Source organism: Mus caroli, chromosome 19, assembly GCF_900094665.2.
Source record: "Mus caroli chromosome 19, CAROLI_EIJ_v1.1, whole genome shotgun sequence".
Classification (NCBI taxonomy): Eukaryota; Metazoa; Chordata; class Mammalia; order Rodentia; family Muridae; genus Mus; species Mus caroli.
Window position 1 is genome coordinate 43,988,990 of NC_034588.1, and position 22,846 is coordinate 44,011,835.

At 52.8% G+C, this 22,846-nt stretch overlaps 1 protein-coding gene across 3 annotated transcripts in view; it reads right to left on the reverse strand.

Moving 5' to 3' along the window:
• The window catches only part of Sh3pxd2a (SH3 and PX domains 2A), a 197,129-nt gene that overhangs the window by 43,420 nt on the left and 130,863 nt on the right, over window positions 1-22,846 (reverse strand). For 2 of the 3 annotated variants that reach the window (XM_029472597.1, XM_021151843.2), the window contains exons 7-8: window positions 11,278-11,322; window positions 5,026-5,157 (exon numbers count right to left, since the gene is read on the reverse strand). In XM_029472597.1, coding sequence (XP_029328457.1) covers window positions 5,026-5,157; window positions 11,278-11,322 — 177 coding nt within the window. The remainder of the gene's footprint in view (window positions 1-5,025; window positions 5,158-11,277; window positions 11,323-22,846) is intronic. The other variant, XM_029472596.1, reaches the window with a different exon arrangement.

Genomic DNA, 22,846 nt, shown 5'->3' on the forward strand with positions numbered 1-22,846 from the left:
GTGTGTGTGTGTGTGTGTGTGTGTGTGTGTGTGTGTGTGTGTGTGTGTGAGTGTGTGAAAGGCAGGATATCTCCCTGTTTCTCAGATGAGCCTCCAACTTGTAGACTCAAACGATTCTCCTGCCTCAGCCTGGCCATGAACCAGGGCCACAAGTGTGCAAGTTTCCAGCTCAAACTTTAAATAATGAACTCAGAACCGGAGGCTATAGCGAATGGTTGGTAGCTATCTCAACAGAAAAATCAAGGAGGCTGGGGCTCACAAATCACCTGGTGTAAACGAGCTGCCATCTTGGATGACGAGAGGAGGATTCGCTGGTGTGCAGTAAGGAGAAGTGCACAGCTGTGCTCTGAATAAGTGTGGTACCAAAGAGGAGGGCGAGGGACACACACGCACACTCACACACTCACACGTGTGCATATGCATATACGGTGGATGCACACATACATGCACATACACACTCACATGTGTACAAGCACACACACACACACATGTGCAAACGCACACATATACACTCACACGCGTGCACATGCATCTAGAGTGGATGAACACACACACACATTTGAGCACAAGGTGGAGGCAGAGATGGAGCCAAGGAAGGACAAGAGCAAGGCCCGTGCTGACCTTTGCTCCCAGTCCCAGCCTCAGCCTCCCCAGGCTGGGACTCACATCTCACTCTTGACTCTGCAAGATTCTCCCATAGCCTTTCAATAGTCTCTTGAGCAAATCGGAGGAATTCCCAGCCTTTAGTTACAGATCAAATGTACTGAAGCACTGCTTGGGAGGATAAAGATTTCTAAGGCTTAGTTTTCTCACTGAGAATCTGAGTGGATTGACAAGAGCTCAAAATCCCTTGCTTCCAAGCAAGGGGAAGAACCTTCCGTGTACCATGCCAATGCCAGGAAGGAAGCGAAGACGCGGGATGAAAGCTGAAGCAGGAGAAATTCTGTTGACTCATCTCCACACTCCCTGCCCTGGCTGCAGTCTTGGAAGGAAGCAATCCTGGAAAGCTGGAGGCAGCTTTGCTCAACATGGAAACTAGCAACCGGGACCCTGACATCACCAGTCTGCAGACGTCAGACCAGATGCGCCTGCCAGAACGTGCAGCTGATATGGTCTCCGAGATACAAGGAGACATATCAGGTACCAAAGGCTAAAGGGTCAAGGGGTTTCCAAAAAGGAACAGTGGCTGTTGCAGGCCCTGGCATAGCCTGCTGAATGGTAAAGCTACCAAAGCCGCTATGAGATCCCATTGACTGCTATGTGATTGCATTGGCCGATATGTGATCCCATTGACCAGAGGAGAATAGTCCTCCTACATGGGCTCTTTGTATTTGATCAAAAAGGTGCTTGTGACTTCTGCCCATATATATGATTCTCGAGGAGGGCTATCTTCAGCGTGGGAACACATCACCTTTCTTCTTCTTCTTCTTCTTCTTCTTCTTCTTCTTCTTCTTCTTCTTCTTCTTCTTCTTCTTCCTCTTCCTCTTCTCCTCCTCCTCCTCCTCTTCTTCTTCTTCTTCTTCCTCTTCCTCTTCCTCTTCCTCTCCTTCTTTTTAAAAAAGACCTACTTATTCTATTTATATGAGTACACTGTAGCTATCTTCAGACACACCAGAAGGGGGCATTGGATTCCATTAGAGATAGTTGTAAGCCACCATGTGGTTGCTGGAAATTGAACTCAGGACCTTTGGCAGAGCAGTCAGTGCTTTTAACTGCTGAGCCATCTCTCCAGCCCCACACCACCTCCTTGAGATCTTCTCAACTGATGCCTGCCTCCAAGTTCAAAGGGTCAATTTGATCACTACTGCCCCACTATCTGTGAACAGCAGGATCCGAGCAACATCGTTTGCCAAGGATGTTCAGGGAGACCAAGGACCATCATGACCAGTCCATGTCACTGATCTACATATCGTCAACACGGGATACCCACTCAGTGCTGAAGATCAGCGAACTCTTGGCCTTCCCCGGGGCCTTTTTGGAGGGAGAGAGCTCAGCTTTTGGATTCTAAGAGTCACCTAAACTCTTTGCCTATAACTTTAGCTACAGAATGATTAAAGTGCTTCCTCCCACAGGGGAATATTCCGTGATACTAGGAGAACTGTCCAACTCAATCTGGAGCCTGGGGCCTGGCCCTGACTGTTTATGGACTTGGAATCACCTTCCATGCAGGCGGCTTTAGATGGATGACAGCCACACTTGGTTGGTGCTGGCATGTCCACATCCCACATTATTACCTTGTGGCTGTAGTTAAGGTCACAGGGGACCTCTGACAAACAAGCAGAGCCAGAGGTTGCTGTGTATCTCCATGGACACTCCATTTGAGCAACTCCCAGCTAAGTGAAAGAGCACACAGGCAGAGGCCTGCACCCAATGGGAGGACTAGGGGGTGGTAGTCACCAGGGCTGCTGCCTGACAATGCCAGTGGAAATGTTGCAACATGCTCACCATGTCCCGGGTCAAAGGCATCACAACTGGGTCTTTGTTCCAGAGCTCAGAAGCCTCACCCACCACTCCTTCCAAAACCAGCTCACAGGATGCATACGCCTCACCTACAACCCCCAACAATCCAGCCTCCAGCTTCCCTGCCAGAGAATCACTTCCCAGGGTCTGAAGCCTGGTCATCTAACTTTCTCTCCTCTACCCTGTCTCTCTTGTTAACCTGGATGTCCATCCAAGCCATCCTGGTTTCGATGGACAGATGATGGACAGATGGCCACAGTATTCCAGATCCTTGTTCAAACACACATAGCTATCTCCACAAACCACCAGAACAATAGAAGAGCTACAGATAGTGAGGCTCTCACCATCTGACACCAAAGGCTCTGCTGAGTCCCCCAGCAGTTCAGACACAAGGTAGGGCTCAGGGGACTGTTTGTTCTGGCCTCTACTTCCAAGCAGCCACGAGGGTATCCTCCTGTTACAGAAGGAATAGGTAAGGCCCAGAGAAATGAAGGGTTCTGAAGTTACCCACCTATTGGTAGTAGCTACAATCTAAGCACAGTTGCTCCCTTATGCGGTCTCTGTGCTGGACTGGGCTGCTCAGATGGCAGGGGCAAGCAGGAAAGCAGGTATTCTCCACCACGCTGTTTCTAACACAGACCCACACCACCTTCCCCGAGTTCTTCCTTCACCGTAGGCAGGAGCCCATGGGTCATAGATATGGAACAGGAAGGAAAATGGCAAATGAATCCCTGGGGACTTTTTGTTGTTGTTTTTTGAGACAGGGCCTTACTATTTAGCCTCAGATAGCCTCAAACTCACTATATAGACCTGGCTAGCCTCAAAGTCACAGACACTGTCTGCCTCTGCCTCCTGAATGCTAGGATTAAAGGCAGGTGCCACCATACTCAGCCTGGACTCTTGGAACCACGTAGCAGGGCTCTTCTGTCATCCTGGCCAATGGCTGATTGACCCCAAAGATTCCAAGGCTCACTGCCTTCTGCTACTCAGCATCACACAGCAGTGGTGGTGTGACAGGGCACGTGTGGTAGCAGGAGAATCCCCAGGGAAGTGGCCTTGCATCCAAAAGCAAGCTCCAGCTCTTCCTAGAAGCAACCTCCCGAGTGAACAGGCCTTCCCTCCCCTGCTGCCTTTCCTTCTGTCCTGAGAGATCCCCCAGGAGGCCTCAGAGACTCACTCGGGACACAGCCAACCCCCAAAGCAATGTCAGCTTCCTTAGAGATAAGGGAGACAGGGCTGGTAGGACCACACCGTAAACTTACATAGGAAGGGAACCAGTGTGCTGTTGACTTGGAATCGAGATCTGACACCAGGTCACGTTCTGTCATGTGTGCAGTGTCACTGCCAACCACCCAGGCACAAGGACAGAGCCTGACTCTCATATGGACAATGACGACACCAGCCTCAGGAGGGGGAGTCTAGCCCTGTGCTCCAAAACGGATATCCACTGAGATTTCTTTAGGGTCTCTGCAGTTACCCAGAGGCTTTATCATTCAGAGGACTGTTTCTGACCTCAGGAGACTTGTTTCCGCTCCAGCTCTCTGTGCCTCAGTCATTCTATCTACAGAATGGACACAGTGACCCTTTGGATTGTGCTCCTTTCAAAATATTAGAAGGGAACAAAGACAGGCCTCCCTCTTGAAGGACCCTGGGGTACACCTATATACAGGGCCTGCCCCCAGCAAACTGAAACTGAAACCAAAATGATCCTGAATCTTTTTAAGTCCCACCGGGCAGGCTGTGGGCAAGTAGCAGAGGATGCTGTGGTTTCAAGGACCCTTTGACCCTCCCTGCAACACGTACAGACTAACTTTTCTCTCTCTGCCAAGTGTGCCTTTTCTTGCTGAAGGCATCAAGGGATTTTGATCCATTCTGCAAAAACCCTGGAGCTAGCAGATCCTGCCAAGCCATGGGCATGGTCTCTGTCAGCTCGTAATGACAAAGTGGCCTGCTGCAGGACCCCTCCTGGACCTGGCTTCATCCAGAGCCTGGGCCCTCTTCCCAAGTCCTGGTGGCTTCCAGCTCAGCAGGAGGTGGTCAAACTCACCACCCACTCACTGGCCAGACACTAGCCAACCTCCCACAGGGCCTGGCCCTTCCTCAGACATCTTGCTAGGGGTCTGGGGACTCTGGAACCCATTGTGATGTCATGCCTGCCCTCTCCACCAGCTGGCTGGGTCCTCCCACTCCTGCCTGGATCCTCGCCTGCAGACACACAGCTCAACCGGGGAAAGCTGTCATTGGGCACCTCTGAGCTAAAGCTACCATCTCTGGGCCTCAGATGGCACGGGGTCAGTCCCTAAATGAGGGACCAATGCCACCTTGGCCTTGCATTAGCACAAGCCAGCTAATTAGCCTCGAGCCAAGGAGACATTCTTCCACCACCAGGCAAACTGCTGGCCTGCAGCCCAAACCAACAGGGGAACTTCAGACTCCTCAGCCCTCTCCCTCTCCCTGCCAGATGGAAATAACGTATAGCTGCAGAGGTGGGGGGGAGGAGGAAAGGAACAAAAACCCAGCCGGGCCCAGGAGCCAGGCTGGAACCAGGAGTGGACACGCACTCACCGCTTTCGTTCTTCTCGATGACATCTACCACCTCCCCGGCCTGGAGGCTCAGCTCCGAGTTCTCTTGTTTCTTATAGTTGGACACCACCACGTACTGTTCCAGGATCATGGGCTCGGCGTTGGTGTCGGCACCTGGCGAGGGCAGAAAGCACGCGGTGAGCCAGCGGCCGGCTGTAGCCCCGCGGCCGGGGCGCCCTCTGTCCATCGCCCTCGAGGGAGGCTGCTCGGTCGCCAGCTCTGCACCGCGGAGCAGCCCGTAGCCGGGGCTCGCAGCTTGCCGGGCCCCAAGGACAGGCCATATAGCAAGGCCCCACACCGGCCCGCTGCACCGCGGGGACCGGGGGACATGGGGAGCCAGGGGCCGGGGGGGAGGAGAAGGGGGTGGAGAGAGGCAGAGACAGGCAGAGACGGAAGCCAAGGAAATTGAGGGAAAAGCCTGCTGCTGCGTGCGTGCGAAGAGTTAGTCACAGGCCGGCATGGGGGAGTCTGCAGAGAGGCCCGGGGCCTCCCATCTCTCCAGACTCTGGGGCTGGCCGGGGTGTGAGAGCGGGACCACAGGAGCACAGTGGGCGGCCCATGAAGGCTGAGGCCAGAGCACAGGGGCGAGAAAGAAGAGAGAGGGCTGGGAGGTCCAGGAGGCTGGCTGCCTCTACCCTAAGCCTGTAAACCAGGAGAGAAAAGGCAGCCGGGCTCCCCTTAGGAGGGAGAGAACTCCACAGCCGAGGTCCAGCAAAGAGTCAAGAGGCTTTGAGGCCGCCAATCACTAGGGCTTACTCGCAACCCTTAAATAGAAACACATGAGACCCATCGAATGAGGAGCTGGGGGTGGAGGCAGGGGATGGGAGGAGGGCCCAGACTGTTTACTTGAAACCCAAGAAGAAAGTCCCAGCGCCAGTGCTGGCAGAGCCGAGGGCCCCTCCCTCCCCACGCCAACTTTTCCTCAAGTTCGGCTCCATTCCTGTCCTGGCTCTCCAGGGGCCAGGCAGACAGCAGCTTTAGGCTTTCCAGGGGAGCCTTCCTGGGTCTCTCTGCCATCTCTGCCCGCAGAGGCTGCCCGGTTCCCCTTGTCTTTAAGTGCTGGGAAGTTTTAAAAGCCTTGGAGTCAAAGGCCAGGGTGTATGAGAGAGAGGGCCCGTGAGTCCTGCTTCCAGGAGCAAGGCAGTTCTTTGTCCTGTTTGGCCACTGTATCGGTGTGACATTCATTAAACAAGCACCAGGCTGGCCAATGGACAGGCTGGGTGACATCTCGGCTTAAAGGGTATATGGCTGGATGTGCCATCAAATCTTTTCTGCTCTTCAAGTGATACTGTGGACACTCCCAAAGACAGTATGCCCTGCTAGCCTTATACAAGTCCACAAGCCAGAAAATGACCAATCACTTCTTTCAGGAAGCCTTCCCAGACGCTCCACCCCCGAGGGAATTCCTAGTACATTTCTTACAACCATATAGTTGCCAGTCAGTCTGGAATTCCCACAGTAGTGGCTGAGGCAGGAGAATCAGGAGTTCAACATCAGCCCGGGTTGCCAGTCAAGAAACCTGTCTCAGAAACCAAAACAAATGCAAACCTCTACCAACGGTCAGGAAGGTTGGGGCTTAACACCACTAGTGTGGCCATAGAAATGGCCCAGCGTTTCCAGTCTCTTGTGGTGCCTCACCCCTCGGACACACCCCTCCCTCTGCATGACTGAGTCTGACTCACATGCCAGGCAGGTATGGCTTCAGTCCACCTCGAGACGGCCCTTCTCTTCCCATTTACCTCATAAATTAATGAGAGGCTCAGAGAGGAGCTGAAGAGGCGCATGTAGTTCCCACAGCTCATATAGAGACAGCCGAAACACTCACTCACGGCCTTTCCGAAGGTTCAAGTCAGCCTCTCTTCTAATCACAGAATTCTGGTCTGTTTACACACACACACACACACTGTCCTTCTGACACAATGACCCTTTGCTTAGACATGTCACAGGAGCCTTTAATCCTCAAACTCTCATGCCCAGGCTTCAGAGAGCCAGCTTTAACGGGTGGGGCCTCAGCATGAGTCACTTTGCATAGCCCATCTTGTCCCACGGTTCAGATATGCAGCCAAAGTGAGAGGCACTGTTTAGACCTCTGTGTCCTTTGTGAAGAAGGGTCTTTCAGGGTCTGTGGCCAGAAGATGCTAGGAAATCAAGAGGCTCTCCTGGGAGAGCCTCCCATGGGCCTGGTACTTTTCTCTCACAGATGTGGGGCTTTGCAGCCACAGCTGGGCCCTTTGGAGACTCAGAAGCTGAGGTACCCCACGAGTGCACGCAGGCAAGCCCCAGGCAGCCCCCTGCGAAGCCAGAATTGAATTTCAGGCAGGAGCACAACCAACAGCTGGGCAGACGGGCAGCCCCGCCTCTGTACACACAGTCGGCAACTTCTGCACCAGCTAGCAACAGACTGGGCATTGGGCTGACAGGCGCCACCCCCTGTCACCCTCTCAACTGTGCCCTAGGGGATATAAGTGCTTGTCAATGCAAGTGTAGCACAACTAAAAAGCAGCCAGACACCGAGAGGAGAGGACCTTAAGTGTGAAAAAATGAGGGAGAATACAAGATCCAAATGGGGGCGTGGGGGCCAGCGGCAGGAGTTCTGTAGCAGTTGAGAGCTTCCAAGTCCCGGCAGCGCCACTCACGCAAGTCCTCATCAGGGCCTCTTGGGGTCAGTCCACACTCAGCACCCAACTGCAGCACAGTTCCCACAGTAGGCTCCACACAGCCTCGTGTTGCACGTGTGCAACGTGAATGTCACGAGAGGAAGCAGCCTCCTCAGCTGGGACAGACAGTACCCGAGTCTATGCCACTGAGCACATTCTTAATTCCTGCGGCACACGTGGCCTACAGGTGCCGCTGACTCTTAGTCTCTAAGAAGGACCCTGCCCCACCTGCATCCCCAGACACCTGGCACACAGGTGGCACCAGGTGAACACTGGAGTTTGGGATTCTTACAGACCCATGCTGTCACCTCTGTTGACTAGCCCGGGCATCCATCAGTGGTAGACACTGAGTGTGTAACAGACGTACTTCCAGATAGACGCTGCGACTATGTGTCCGTCTGGATAAAGCAGGAAGGGCCTTAGATCCCAAACAGGGGGACAATAAGTGACCAGGAAGCGGGGAAAGGGACAAGAAGCTGGGGCAATGAGGAACAAGCAGCCCTGGGATCGAGGCCAGATGGCAGACAGGGATGTGAGGACAAAGAAGAGGTGCCAGCAAGGGGACAGATATCAGCTCATTTTGATCCAAGCCAAGAAAAATTTGAGGCAAGATTTCAAAGCAGAGGAAAAATCTACACACTCACGGGCCTCATCCACAGTCTGCCTGGAAAACTGGCTAGATCCTCTAAAGGCTAGGCTAGCATTCTGGGACTCAGGAAGGTAAATTGAAGAAAACTTTCTCCAGGGTCACACAGCATGGGCAGGCAAGCTGTCACTCTTCTTGGGAGACAGCTGCACTAGCTGTGGGGCTCTCTCGCGCTCTCTCTCTCTCTCTCTCCCTCCCTCCCTCCCTCCCTCCCTCCTTTTCACCCCCAGTGCCAACAGGCTCCCAGCTCTCCCCTCTTCGGGCATCTACCTCTTGGGGTGCTGCTGCGCAGCGGTGATAGCAGGCACTAAGATGAGAAAAGGCTTGGTGGTGGGCGGTGATGTCATCTGTAGCAGCAGCCCTGGATCCCCTCCAAGGCAGGCAAGGCCTGGAAAATTGGGATCTGGAGGCGTCTGCCTGATGGAGGGGGAGGGAGCCCCTTGTGCTCAGATGAGGTTTTGGCTCTGCTCAGAGGGGTGGGCCCTTCTAGAGAGCACTGCCTCTCCTCTGTTAGAAGGGGCCTTTGCACAAGACGTGGGTCCTTATGCTTTAGTAGAGTCCTTGGCTCAGCCTACCTAAGGGTCTCTACCCTACCCCAGCCTCAACACCTGTATTCCTCCGATTACCATCTGAATAGAAATTTGGGGGAGGGGGGATTGTTGTCAACTTAGGCTTCTACAGCAGACCTTTGCCAAGTCGTTTCCTGGCTTCCACACCCTCAAAGGCTCCTCATGACTTAGAGAATAAGGGGCAAATTCAAACCCAGTCTTTCTTGTGATTGGTGCTCCCCTGGTCCTCTGACACTCCTCCACCATTCCATGTAGCATCCATTATTCAGCACATGAACTGAGCACCCACGATGCCCCCATGTGCATTCTTCCTAAGCCTTTCCTGTAGGCCCTACTGTCGCCCTACATGCTTTCCCATCTCAAGTCTACCTAAGCATCTCCTGCCTCTTAGGAAGCTCCCTGAGCACACCAGGCACGTAGCATCTCTCGTTCTCTCTCAGGCTCTTGGGTGGGAATGGCTCTCCAACTAGACCATGTGCTTCAGACTAGTCACCTCTGATGCTGGTGCCATAGGACATGACCCAGACACAGCCATCACCCAACATTCCCGAACACAAACTTAGCATAAGTGTCAGAGGCTCTGGGGTGCAGTTCTGCCTTGCCCTTGCTTGCTCTGTGACCTTTACCCTTCCTGAGTTTAGGGTCCTCATCTGTAAACAGGAACAGGAGAAGGTCTGCGAAGGCACTGAAGTGACAGGGGCGAGAGCCCTGTGTAAAGCACAAACAGCTGTTCAGAGAGCAGAGGCTACGGGAGCCTTGGGAGGAACTAAAAGCCTCCCTACCAGAAGCAGCTCATGGAAAAAGGTACAGCACCAGGAGGGTGGAGAGGGTTAAACACATTTCTCTCCAATATGCCTCTCCTAGACCCACCTCCAGGCAGGCATGGGCCTACCAGCTGCAGAGAGCCAGCTCAGAGCCTCCCGAGCCACTGCGGGTTGGATGCCAGGCTAAGCAGACCCAGGACCCCTACCCATTGAGATCTCTGGCACTAGCCCGTCACCTCTGAGTTTCCTGTCTAAGAGAATTCCCCCAACATTCCAGCAGAGAAACCAAAGCTAGGACACTGTAGCCTTGGACTCAGTTGGCTGTCCCTGCACTCTAGGGTGGGGACTAGGGGGGGGGGGGACTGCCTCTGGGTCCAGAGAGTTGGACTCATCTCTGGAAGCCAGGCCTTATGGGAGCTCTACCACAGGTTCTCCATAACACTTCCCACCCTGGGCATCCCACCAAGACCCAACGGTCCCTCACGGCCAGTTCCTCCCAGGCTGCACTGGGCCTGCTGGCCTCCCAGCTATACGTCTGGTGAATAGAATGTATTGCTGTGGGCCAAGTGCGCTCTGGCTCACTGGCGTGATCAGAGGGGAAAGAGGGACAGGAGCCCAGTGACTAGCTCAGGCCCAGGCCAGCGTCATAGGGAACAGTATGGGACAACCAGGAGGGAAGGGGGTCCTCCCCCACTGCCTTCCTTCTCTCCTGGCCTCTCTTCCAGGAGGCTCAGCAGCTTCCATGCCAACAGCGGCCAGCGATGGGAGGCAGGCCTGGGGGGTGGAGCTTGAACTTTGACCCAGCAACTGGCCCAAGACTCCTTCTTACCCTAACCATCTACCATACCTCCCCATCCCCTTCAGCCGGAATATTTGCTCTTCAAAGGGAAGGCTCCTGTTGAAGACCCTCGTGGAATGCCACCCCTCTTCCACCATGGACTCCAAGCACCATAGCCAAGGCTAAACTGACTCTCCACCCAGATGGACCAGATACAGGCTAAGTCCCTGGGCACCTCACCGGGCAGCTAGAGGCCTTGAGGTGATTCCAAGGTCTGGACTACTAGGAAATGGGGGCTGTGGTCCAACTCGTCACACTCACAGAAAGGTCCCTCCTGTACTCCAGATCTGTTGCTCCCCAGAGAGATCTCTGGAAGGTAGGTTTTGGTTATCAGGGTCTGAGTACCTCAGGTTAGAGACGGCTGTCTCTGGCTACTCTCCTGGAAAGGTCACTGTGATAAGGCCAAAGATGACAGCAGCCCACCCTCGGCCTAGCACAGCAATGCACATTATGTGCCTTTGGGAAGGTTGTGCAACCCCTGCAGGGCAGCACAGGCAGGGCAGGGCTGAGCCGGGATTCAGACCCACAGGCACTGGTCCAGTACACATTCACTCACTCTGATACTTGGTCACCACTTTACCAGGCTCCATGGCTCATCTGAGGACAGTAAAGGGTTCTCCCTGCAGGCAGGGGGCCCAGGGAGTGGAAAAGCCCCGCATGCAGGTGAAGGGAGGCATGCCTAAAGGACGCCTGTGGGCACCAGCGCCTCAGCACACATGCTGGGACACACATGTTCACACGCATGCACGCAAGGCAGTACCTGTCACGTCCTTCTTGGGAGACTCAGCCCAGCTGGACAACCACACTTCCAGGTCCCCGAGAGAGAGCAAGGAGAAGCAGGAGAGAAAACCGTTAGGCAGGCAGGAGGGCCACCGAAGCAGTGGCTGCAGACACTGGAGGTTCAGGGCGCCCTGGGCGGAAGGCGGGGGAGGGGGAGGAATGATTTCCTGGCTGGGGATGACTGCTGGGCGTAGGCCTGTATGATTACAGAGGCTGGCTGGGATAATGAGGTGTCTGTCGAAACACAGGATCCTCTGAAGCAGACTCCTGACCCAGGCCCTCCCTGCAATGGGATTGGGCTTTAGTGTGGGCTGGAGAAGGCAGCCCCTCTGCCTCTGTAGCCATGTGGGAGGCTGGTCCCATGGGGCCTGGTGGCTCCACGGATTGTCAGAGGCCAGCAGGCTCAGCAGACCAGACCCGGGACCTCAAATGTCAGGGTAGTTTTCAAGTACATACCACATATACTATGCCTTCAAGTCTTGTTCATCTCTTGCCACAGCTGCACCCAAGGGAGAAAACACTGCCCCCTAAAGCAGTCGTTCTCGACCTCCCTGGTGCTGCGACCCTTTAATACAGTTCCTCGTGCTGTGGGGACCACCCCACACGTACCATAAATATATTTTCGCTGCTGGTTCATAACTGTAATTTTGTTCCTGTTATGAACTGGAATGAAAATATCTGAGTTTTCCGATGATCTTAAGCAACCCCTGGGAAATAGCGGGGACTGTATTCCAGGCTCGGACAAGGGTATCCTGTCCCCGCCTCTGCTTCCTCACCCGGGAAACACGGTTATGTTGTCTCTTGAGGATAAAACTGGACTGCTATGAGGGACCTGTCATCACCGGCTAGGACAGAGTAGTATACCACCAGCACTGTGATCTGTGATGGCGTACAAAGCTCCTTACCTGTTCACTGCGATGAACATTTCTAATGTGTTTCTAATGTTTTTAGCGTGTGTGTGTGTGTGTGTGTGTGTACGCATTGAGTGTGCATGCTACAGGGACAACTTTTAGTGAATTGGTCCCCTCTTCCCACTTTACGTGTGTTCCAGGGATGGAACTCGGGTTGCAGGCTGGCGCAGCAAGCACCTACACAGACTCAAAGGTCACCATGAACACCAGAGGCCACCACAGGCACTACCTGCCCATAATGGGCTATTTAGTCCTGTGACAGACTCAGGAGGTTGTCACACACCTCTGGCCTCACACTGCTAGGGAGACATTTCTCAGACGGGGAGGGGACAGAACGGAACCATGCCTGGAGCAGAGCCCTGCTGCAGGAGACAGTCGCAAGGCTAATGCTGGGCTGCATGTGTGCAGGTCCTCCCTAGGAGGACCGCCTAGCACTGGCCCTGGGGTTGGGAGGAGCCTGACTCCAGACCTCTTCACGGAAGATAATAGCAGCCAACATTGGTCCAGCACTATGGTCTACCCAGCTTTGCACTGTATACGTGACATAAGGGCTATTCAGTTACTGTTGAAGGCAAACCCACAACAGATACCGTTATCCGTCCATTTTGCAGACACACTGAAGCAGAGAGATCAAGTAGCTCACACAAGGCTACACAGCTAATACACCGCCCATCTTCTGTAGGCGCACCGATGGGGCAACCAGAGTCCAATGCCCACCACGCCTGCTCAGTAAATCTGCCCCCCCCCCCCAGAATGGGAAGCAGATATTTCAACTTTTACTGTAAACCCAAGAGTGCGTTTGTGGAGAGTTTCGAGAGGTCTCTGCAATCTGAGACCTGGGTACAGACCCAAGCCCCATCCCTTCCAGACTCCACCTCTCTCCAGGCTCCACCCTTTATGTAAGATTCTGAATCTTTTGGAACCTATTGCTTCTTTCTAAAATACGTTTCTTTCCATAACTTTATTTTTTTTTAAGATTTATTTATTTATTATATGTAAGTACACTGTAGCTGTCTTCAGACACTCCAGAAGAGGGCGCCAGATCTCGTTACGGATGGTTGTGAGCCACCATGTGGTTGCTGGGATTTGAACTCTGGACCTTCGGAAGAGCAGTCGGGTGCTCTTACCCACTGAGCTATCTCACCAGCCCCCCATAACTTTATTTTTATTTGATTCTATGTGTGGAGTGATTTGCTTGCAAATGTTTGGGCATCACTTGCATGCCTGGCGCCTGCGGAGGCCGGAAGAGATATGGGATCTCCTGAAATGGGAGTTACAGATGGTTGCGAGCCACCAGAAGGGTGCTGGGAGCCAAACCCTGCAGAAGAGCAGCCAGTGCTCCTAAGCACTGAGCCGACACTCCAGCCTCTCAGCCTACTCTTGAACTTGTAAAATTCAGGGTAAAGCGATATGATCGCCTTCTTGGCTACTGGGATGACTAAATGATACCAATAGGCAACATATGGCCATACGACATATGACATACGACAGTGCTTACTAAGGTTAACCACGGTGCTGGCAACTCTTTCTACAGTGTAGCTAGCATGAGCCCGGCTCTCAGACTCGTTCAGCTCTGAGGGCATCATGGACCGGGATGCAGGGATGGTAACTGAATGGTACATTGTGCTACATCCACCAAGAAACCCCTGCATCTCGTTTGAGACACTTCCCACCATTGCCCTCAAGTTGGGTCCATTGGAATTCGAGAGGAACAGAGGTGGGGCTGAGACCAGAGCCTCTCGCCAAGCCTGGCAGCTGGCAGGACTGTCCTCACGGAGCTGAGACAGGACAGACATGCTGAAGACCACCAAGGCTCTAAGTAGCTGCAGGCAAAAAGGGCTGAGAGCAGAGTGGGGTTGGGGTGGAGAGCTGCCCGAGTCCACGGATTTCTCCTGTTTCCCTCTGTGCTTCCCTTTGGGTTCCTCGTGAGGAATTATTTTGAGAAAGGCAAATCTCTTCCAGTGAGCCACAGAAAGGCATTGTGCCTGGATGCAAACAGCCCAGGAAAAATTATTCTGTTAGGCCAGGGGCCGGGAGGGGTGGTGGGTGGGGGTGAGGGTGGGGTGGGGGACTTATCTTAGGTGCTGGGGCCAGGTGGATTCTGGGAAGCCCATTCAGCTCTACCGTTATAGTGAAGAGCGGGTTGGGCGCGGTGAAAACTCTCAAATCCCAGCACTTGGGAGGTGGTGGCAGGAGACCAGAAGTTCAAAGCCTGCGTGGGCCACTTTGATTCTGTCTCAAAATATAAAGAGGGCTGGGAGTGTGTAGCTCCATGGTAAAGTGTTTGCCTAGCATGTTTGAGGACCTAGGGTCAATCTCCAGTGAAACACACATACACACTAAATAAATAAGTAATCCGGTGATTATAGTAAAAACAGTGACTGGGCTATCTTCCAATAGTTTTATTCACAGAAGCACAAGGTAGGCCAGATGTGGCCAGAGGATAGCCACCTGAGCTCAGACCCATGCTGCTTCAACCTCCAAAAGCAGGTATTTTCTTCCCCGTCTTGGAAAATGGAATGGACTAGAAACATGCCTGTCTTTTTAAAAAGGGATCCAATCCCTGGATTTGAAGAGCAAACCCAACCGGCTCTGGCAAGCTCTCTCCTGGGGTGGGAAGGACCCCTTCCACCTCGTTCTGATGAACAGAGGAGAGCCTCTGGCTCATACAAGCAGGCCCACAGGCCAACAGGCAGACAGGGCTGCTGTTGGCTCAGGGGCAAGAGGCAGGCACAGCCAAGAAACAGCTGTGACCAACGCAAACCAACTGCTGCGTTACCCACCCCCTTCTCTACTGACTAAGAAGCCAGAGTCCTGCAGAAAGGGGATGCAGCCTGAGAGGTGTGGGGTTGGTAGTCTGCGTGCCTGGCCTTGCTGAGAGGTAGCTCTTGGGCACAGGGCTTAATTCTCTGGGCTTCAATACTCAACACCTAACAACCACAGCATTCAGACCTACTGATCTCTACGGTGGTTCTCTGATGTCCTAGACTTTCCTGGCAGAAACTTGGTATTTGCCATAACATATGAAATTAAATGAGTACTGGAAAAAAACCATCTTTCAAAAAAAAAAAAAAAAAAAAAAAAAGGAACCATTTGAACACAGGTTTAATTTCTGGAAAACTGAGCCCCTAAAAGGAGATAGCTTTGAAGGCTGCATTATGTTTGACTATGAAACCTCTCCCCCATGTTTCTGAATTACAGGTCTGGCTACTAGCTGATGAACTTGGAGGAGGTCCTGAAGCCTTGGACCTCATGGGAGAGAGGTGGAAAGAAGTGGGACCTACCTGGAAGGAAGGAGTGGGTCACAGGCTGCAGGGCCCAACAGATACACTGTGTCCCTCGCATTCTCTCTCTCACTCTTGGGAGCTGCAGCGAGGTGAACAACTTGGCTCTGCTATGGACCCTGCTGCCAGGATATTCTAGCTCCCCACAGGTTACAACAATGTGGCTGAATTTGTTTGCCTTACTGTGACCCCGCAGAAACAGCTGAAGGAAAAAAGCTTCATTTGTATCCATGGTCCCCCCTCCTCCAGCTGTCACAGTGGGGAAGCTCAGGGCAGCATCATGAGTAAAAGCTGTTCGCAGCTGGGCGTGGTGGTGCACGCCTTTAATCCCAGCACTCGGGAGGCAGAGGCAGGCAGATTTCTGTGTTTGAAGGCCAGCCTGGTCTACAAAGTCCAGTGCTATACCGAGAAACCCTGTCACAAACAAACAAACAAACAAACAAACACAAAAACAAAAGCTGTTCGCATCATGATGGACCAAGAAACCGGAAGCCAGGGCTGAAACTATGCCCTTTAACTTTCCAAGGCTGGCTCCTGGTGGGCCACTGCAGCAGCTAGAGCTCCGCTCCACAGTCTCTCTGAACAGTTGGAGAAGCAGTCGGACCACGAGCTGCAGATTCTTGACACTGATCATGGACAGATATCCGTGACACCAAATTAAGCCCATCCTCCCTTTAAATTGTTCCGTTGGGTGTTTGCTATATCCATGAAGTGAAAAAAATGAACAGGGCATCAGGGGCTGAGATGAGCGGGGAGCAAGAGGAGCAAAGACCTAGCCTTGTGCTCACATCGCCATTTACAGTGGCTGACGTGGGACAGTTAGCAATCTGATCTTCTCCTCCTCCCGTAAGACGGTAGCGAAAAGACCCTACACGAGGCCCACATCTTCTTCAGAGGTCTGAGGCAGGGAGGAGGAGTTAGGCCTCTGGGACATGATGGGAAATAGGTAATGGCAGAAGCTGTGGATTCCGGGGTGATAGACAGACTCTTCCTCTCATCCAGGATGCCCACGTTCTTGCCACAACTGTCCCTGCTGGCCAGCAATGCCAGTGAGAATCTAGGCCCAGAGAAAAATGCAATCTCTGCAGGTGTGGCCAGACCCTGGGTCTAGTGCCCACCTGAGAGGCTGACCCTGTCTCCTGTCAGGTCCGAGTGATGAAGAGGAAGCCAGAAATGACAGGCAGGTATCCTTGAACTTCCAGAAGCTCCCACAAGCTCTGGCTAGTCTAGATGAGGAAAGGACACCCCCTCCCCCTCCCTAAGCCTAACCTTGAACAACGACAGAGTCAAGCCCCACACACCCTGATCTAGTCCTAAACCGAGTCTGCAGGATGCTTCTCTGGGAATAACTCAGTTCCACGTTCCCAACTAATGAACCTGGAGTGGACTCCGGGCCTGGCTGGAGGAACAAAAGAGGGCTGCCGACTGCCCAAACTTTGAAGGATGACAGTGAGCCAAAGGCTCAGGGGACCAGGGTGGGCCAGGTCAGCTTTCACAACTCAAAGATTCCACCAGGCCCCATGGAATGAAAAGTCTCAGTTCTCCCCCACCCTTCCCGCCTTCTGGATCTCAGGAGAAACCTCTCCCTCTTTGGGAATTCTATTGTTCATACCCGTGAGGCTTTTAAGTAACGGCTGCATCCTAATCGTCTCCCTCCTTCCCTTGCTACTATGCAAAGGGCCAATTCCTTAAAGTTTCTCAGACTCCGTTGTGCTTCTTTCTCTTTTTGACTAGGTCATCAGGAAACATGGCCACCACTTTCAGCCTGTAGGGGGCAGCTCTGAATTAAATGGTAGCAGCAGTAACTGTTTTCATGAATAGAGCACCCTGTCACACCTACTGTCTGCCAGGAACACACACAACAGCTCTTGGGTCTCCTTTCCTCCCCTCTGCACACGCCTGTCTGCCTGCCTGCCCCTCTGCTGTCTGCTGTTGAGCAGAGGCAGCTATGTGACCATGGATTCTTTGGCCTCCTGAACCTTGAACTAAAATATAAACCCTTTCTTCCTGTTTTGTTTTGTTTTCCAGCCAGGACAGGGCGGTTTCTCTGTGTAACAGCCCTGGCTGTCGTGGAACTTGCTTTGTAGACCAGACTGGTCTCAAACTCCCAGAGATCCACCTGCCTCCACCTCCCCGAAGCTAGGATTAAAGGTGTGAACCACTATACCTGGCTAAAGCTCTTTCTTTATGAATTACTCATTCTTGAGACAGAGGAGAGGGTTCACTTGGCAGAATGCTTGCCTAGTGTGTGTGAAACCCCAGCACCTCATAAACCCAGGTGTGGTGTCCTTCCGGGTAACTCCAGCCCTTGAGAGGCAGAGGCAGCAGTCTCAAGGTCATCCTTAGCTACACAGCAGTTTGGAGGCCACTCTGGGCTCCATGAGACCTTGTTTCAGGCATCCCGTTCCTATAACAGAACATGACCTAAGAAAAACTGTTTCTCAGATGGGCAGCCCAGGGCATGAACAAAAGCCATAGCTCCTCATACAAACCCACAGAGGAAAGAAACCATGGATCTTGGAAGGGTGAGGGGTTATTGCCACCACAGAAGGGTACCCCTGCATGCCCTGCATCCTCTTCCAAGCCTCTCAGGTAGGGCTGGCTTCCTAGAGGTACCCTCTGTGTAGCCTTCTGGAATCCTCTACATTGACACAAGGCTAGCTTAATGCTGTAGTGGGATTGAAATCATCCATCATTTATGAACAAGAGGGTCCCTGTTTTCATGTTTTAAATTATGTAACTGGTTTTGCCAAAGCCCTAACTGGCTGGGCTACAGGCTTCCAAGCCAAGTGGGTGAAAGTGCTTAAGGAGTTTAGTAGGGCTGAGTTACCACTGGGGACCAGAAGGACAAGACAATCCTAAGTGCCTCCAATCCCCTCTCTCTGCTATATCTTTGGCTTCCTGGTCTTATCACGCAGTCCAGAAGACCACATGGTGACTTGGAGGTGTGGGGGAGAGAGGGAGAAGGAGAGGGGGAGGGGCAGGGGGAGAGGGAGGAGAGGGAGAGGGAGAGGGAGAGAGAGCACTACTTGCTTAAGATTCAGGTAGATGGCAGCACTCCTTACTCAACCCGAGGGAGGTGGGACAAGGACAAGATTCTGAACATGTAACATACAGTTTCCTACTGAATCCTGACAGTAATCGATCTGCCTTCTGCAGAGGAGGGAACTGAGGCTCAGGGGAGTTAAGGTCCTTTCCCAAGACCCCAATGCAAGGAAGAGATGGTGTCAGAGCCCAAGCAAGCAGACCAGGAACTGGGAACAAAGGGGCCCTAATGGAGACATCATTTTCTGGTCTTCCCCTCTGGCCTTATTTATTTCTGCTGCGTTCCTCTCTGTAAAAGCAACCAGGTTCTCACATTTTGCCTGCAGCTACAAAGGTCTTCTTCCCCGAGAGTCTTGCCTTTCCCAGAATCCAGGGTACACAGGGGCAGCCCAACCTAGGGCAGGAATGTACTGAACCCTGTAGCCTGAGCCGCTGAAAGGAAAACAGGCGGACAGGCGGATTGTCTGCTCAGGTGGGGAGATGGGGGATTCCACAGCTTTTAAAGGACCAAGAAAAGGATGCCTTCCCAAGCCAGGGCTTGGACCAGGTCAGTCCAGCCTAGGGGATTCAAGGAAAGCAACCATCGGGACCACTCAGCTGTCCCGGGAAAGGGAGGGGCCTCAGCACACCAGAAGCGTTTAAAGACAGGTGGCCACATGGGGAGATGTGTGGGCAGACAGAGGAGCACTTAGTGGGGAAGTGGGTGGGCGGGGCTAAGCATCTGCTCCCAGCAGCTGCAGCTTGACCCCCATAGCCCCTTGGGTGTGGCCTCCCCCTCAGCTCTCAGGTCCTCACCTTTCCTGGAGCTCTATCGTTTGTGTGTAGCAGAGAAGAAATAAACTCAAGACTGAGAATCCTAGCATCCCAGCCCCTCCCTCCACCGGGTGGTCTGCCTTGGTGGTCCACCCCACTCACTGAGAGGTCTCCCTGAGGCTATCTACCCACATCTCTGAGCAGTCCCCACCTAGGGCACTGTGTGTGCTCACCCACAAAGAGAAGCAGCCATCCCTGAGCAGCCCCCACCTAGGGCACTGTGTGTGCTCACCCACAGAGAGAAGCAGCCATCCCTGAGCAGCCCCCACTTAGGGCACTGTGTGTGCTCACACACACAGAAGCAGCCATCCCTGAGCAGCCCGCACCTAGGGCATTGTGTGTGCTCACACACAGAGAGAAGCAGCCATCCCTGAGCAGCCCCCACCTAGGGCATTGTGTGTGCTCACACACAGAGAGAAGCAGCCATCCCTGAGCAGCCCCCACCTAGGGCATTGTGTGTGCTCACATACACACAGAGGCAGCACAGAAACAGGCCAGTGACTTCAATAAATCAGTCATCCAGCCACTTCAGGCCTATAGTCCTGGATCCACCCACTCCTTGGCTACTCCTTCAGAAGCCAAAAGGGAGGAGGGAAGGGCTGTAGGGAGGAGTCAAGGGCAGCATGCTCACTCAGGACGGACGTTCCCATCCAGGACAATCCGGAGTAGAACATCCCGTCTCTCACTCTGGACTCTGGCTATCAGATCATCAAAGAATCAACGGCCAGCTATTTAGTGAGCACGGTCCACATGCACTGCTGGGGCCCTTCTGCTGATCCAGCTCCACTGGCTATCCTCAGCACAGGAGGACACACACACAGTATGGCCACAGGAGGACACACACACAGTATGGCCACAGTGTACCCCACTGAGCGATCTTGTCTGCCCTGGAAGCCCCTGGCTTGAGGCAGTCTGGCACCCTTGGCTACCTCCCTGATTCCATCCAGGCCACCTCTACGGCGTGTCCTTCTTCTATTCTCAGGCTCACTGAGGTAGCCTGGGAGAGTTCAGTCAGGGAGTTCCCCAAAGACCTTATGGTAACAGGGCTCACAGGCTGCAGGGGCCAGGTAAGGGCTCTTATCTGCACTGAAATTGGGGATACCCATTTCTTAACCCAATATTTTTTTAATTGCTTATTTGGAAATTTCCCATAATGCACCCCAATCACATGATCACACTCATTTCCTACTCCTCCCAGGTCCATGCCCTCCACCCTTGTGACCTCCCCAAAACAAAAGAAGAAGAAAAAGGTACACTGAGTACTACCCATATTCTCGCTGGAGCATGGTCAAACTCTCAGTGGCCAGCCCCTTAAAGAAAACTGGGTTCCTCCCCACCCCTGCCAGAAGGTCCCAACTGTGAAGAGCTACATTTCAGCACCCCATCACACTTTTTAAGACTTCTCTTCAATGGCTTCCTGTCTAGACCTTTTTTTTTTTTTTTTTTTTTTTTTTTGGTGGAGGGAGAAGGGTTGTCTCAAAAACCTTCGGTAGAGGGCTAGCAGCAGAATATCCATTTTTTTGTTTGTTTGTTTTGTTTGTTTTGCTTTTTGACACAGGGTTTCTCTGTGTAGCCCTGGCTGTCCTGGAACTCACTTTGTAGACCAGGCTGGCCTCGAACTCAGAAATCTGCCTGTCTCTGCCTCCCGAGTGCTGGGATTAAAGGCGTGCGCCACCACGCCCGGCTCGGCTTGCATTTTTTAAAGGTTGGTTGGTCTATCTCACCTATCTTTGCCCTGTACTGTTCACTGTTTTAACCACCTCCAGAACACCCACTAGGATTATAATCTTAGCAAATATTTGGCACATGATAGATGTTGAATAAAAACATGCTAAGCTAGGCTAGATACATATTCTAGTGTTAGAACACTTGCCTAGAATGTATAAAGGCCCTGGGTTCCAATCTTAGCATACACACTCAAAGTGTTGTGTGTCTCCAGTTAGCCCTGAATTTCCTTTTGTCTTAACCCTGACTACGATTCCATCACACGGGAAACAAGTGTCCAGTTTAACCTCAGTGGATGAAAGGGGCAGGAGCCTTCTTTAGTCTTCACTCCATTGGTTTCAAGGGAACCCAAGCTCATTTGATGCCTGTGGCCCTCATCTTAATCTAGCCTAGGGATTACCAACTTGTGGGTCGAGACCCCTTTGGGGGTGTGTGTCACATACCAGAAATTTATATTACAGTTCATAACAGTAGCAAAATTGCAGTTATGAAGTAGCAATGAAAATAATTTTATGGCTGGGGGGGGAGGGGTTCACCACAACACAAGGAACTATATTAAAGGGTCACAGCATTAGGAAGGTTGAGAACCGCTGCTCTAATCCAAAATTGCCCTCCTGAGCCCCTTGCAGGCCTTCTGAGGCTGAGGAAAGACTTCCTGGGCACCAAAGTACAAAGGCAGACCCTCAGGCCCAGCAGAAAATCCCAGAAGACTGCATGGCAAAGCCTTCCAAGGGCTCAAAACAACAGTAACAACAACAACAAAGCACCCATAAGCAATATAGCCTTGTGGCAAGGTGGATGTTACAGGAAACAGTAGTCTATGAAGGTGCAAAGCGCTATGGAGACTGGTGGGATCCTGGTTCAGTCGATCCCCTCCCCCACCACAGTGTCTGCTAGAGGCCCTGGGCCTCTCCTGACTTGGCCCACCCCTGATCTGCAAGTGTTTAGACAGGTCCCCTGAGCTCACAGACTGCCACGTAAACGGTTGTGCACGCATGCACTTAAGACGCATGCACGCATCACATCACGGCTGGGGAAATCCCCACAGCTGGCTCTCTCACGTGACAAAGCTTTGTCCAGAAAGCAGCAGCCTTGTTGCCTGCAGGACAGGGGAGGGGTGGGGCTCGAGTTAACCCTTCCATACCACAGCGCAGGCTGAGCTTCCCACAGGGAGAATGGAGTGAAGTCCAGGGATTCTCTCTCAGGCACTGTGATCCTCGCTCACTGGGGACAGACTACGTCTCAGGGCCCCGCCCAGGCTTCCCTGTGCTAGCACAAGGCTGTTCTCTATCCTGTTAGTGTGCTCCCTCATCAACTCTGAGAAGTTCTGCTTCCTGGAGACTGGTCCCCAGAGGTGGGGGTCACAGGCACAGCCCCAGGGAGCATGTCTCGATGCCACATGCCTAGGTGGGGTCCCACAGCCAGGAATTCAGCCAGAATTCTTGCCCTCCTTCCATGGGTGTGAACAAATGCCTCTGAGAGACTGCTCCAGGGCCCTAACCAGAAGGCTGGAGGAGGCCCCTGGAACAGGTTTTCTCCTGTTCAGACACACTGTATCTATTAGCCAGTGTGATCTGTATCATGTCTCTCACACAGTACCCCAGGGTGAGTACTCCCAGATATGGAGAAGCCAGATGCCCAGTTTACTTTCTTTTTTTTTTTTAAAGATTTATTTATTTTTATTATATGTAAGTACACTGTAGCTGTCTTCAGACACTCCAGAAGAGGGAGTCAGATCTCATTACAAATGGTTGTGAGCCACCATGTGGTT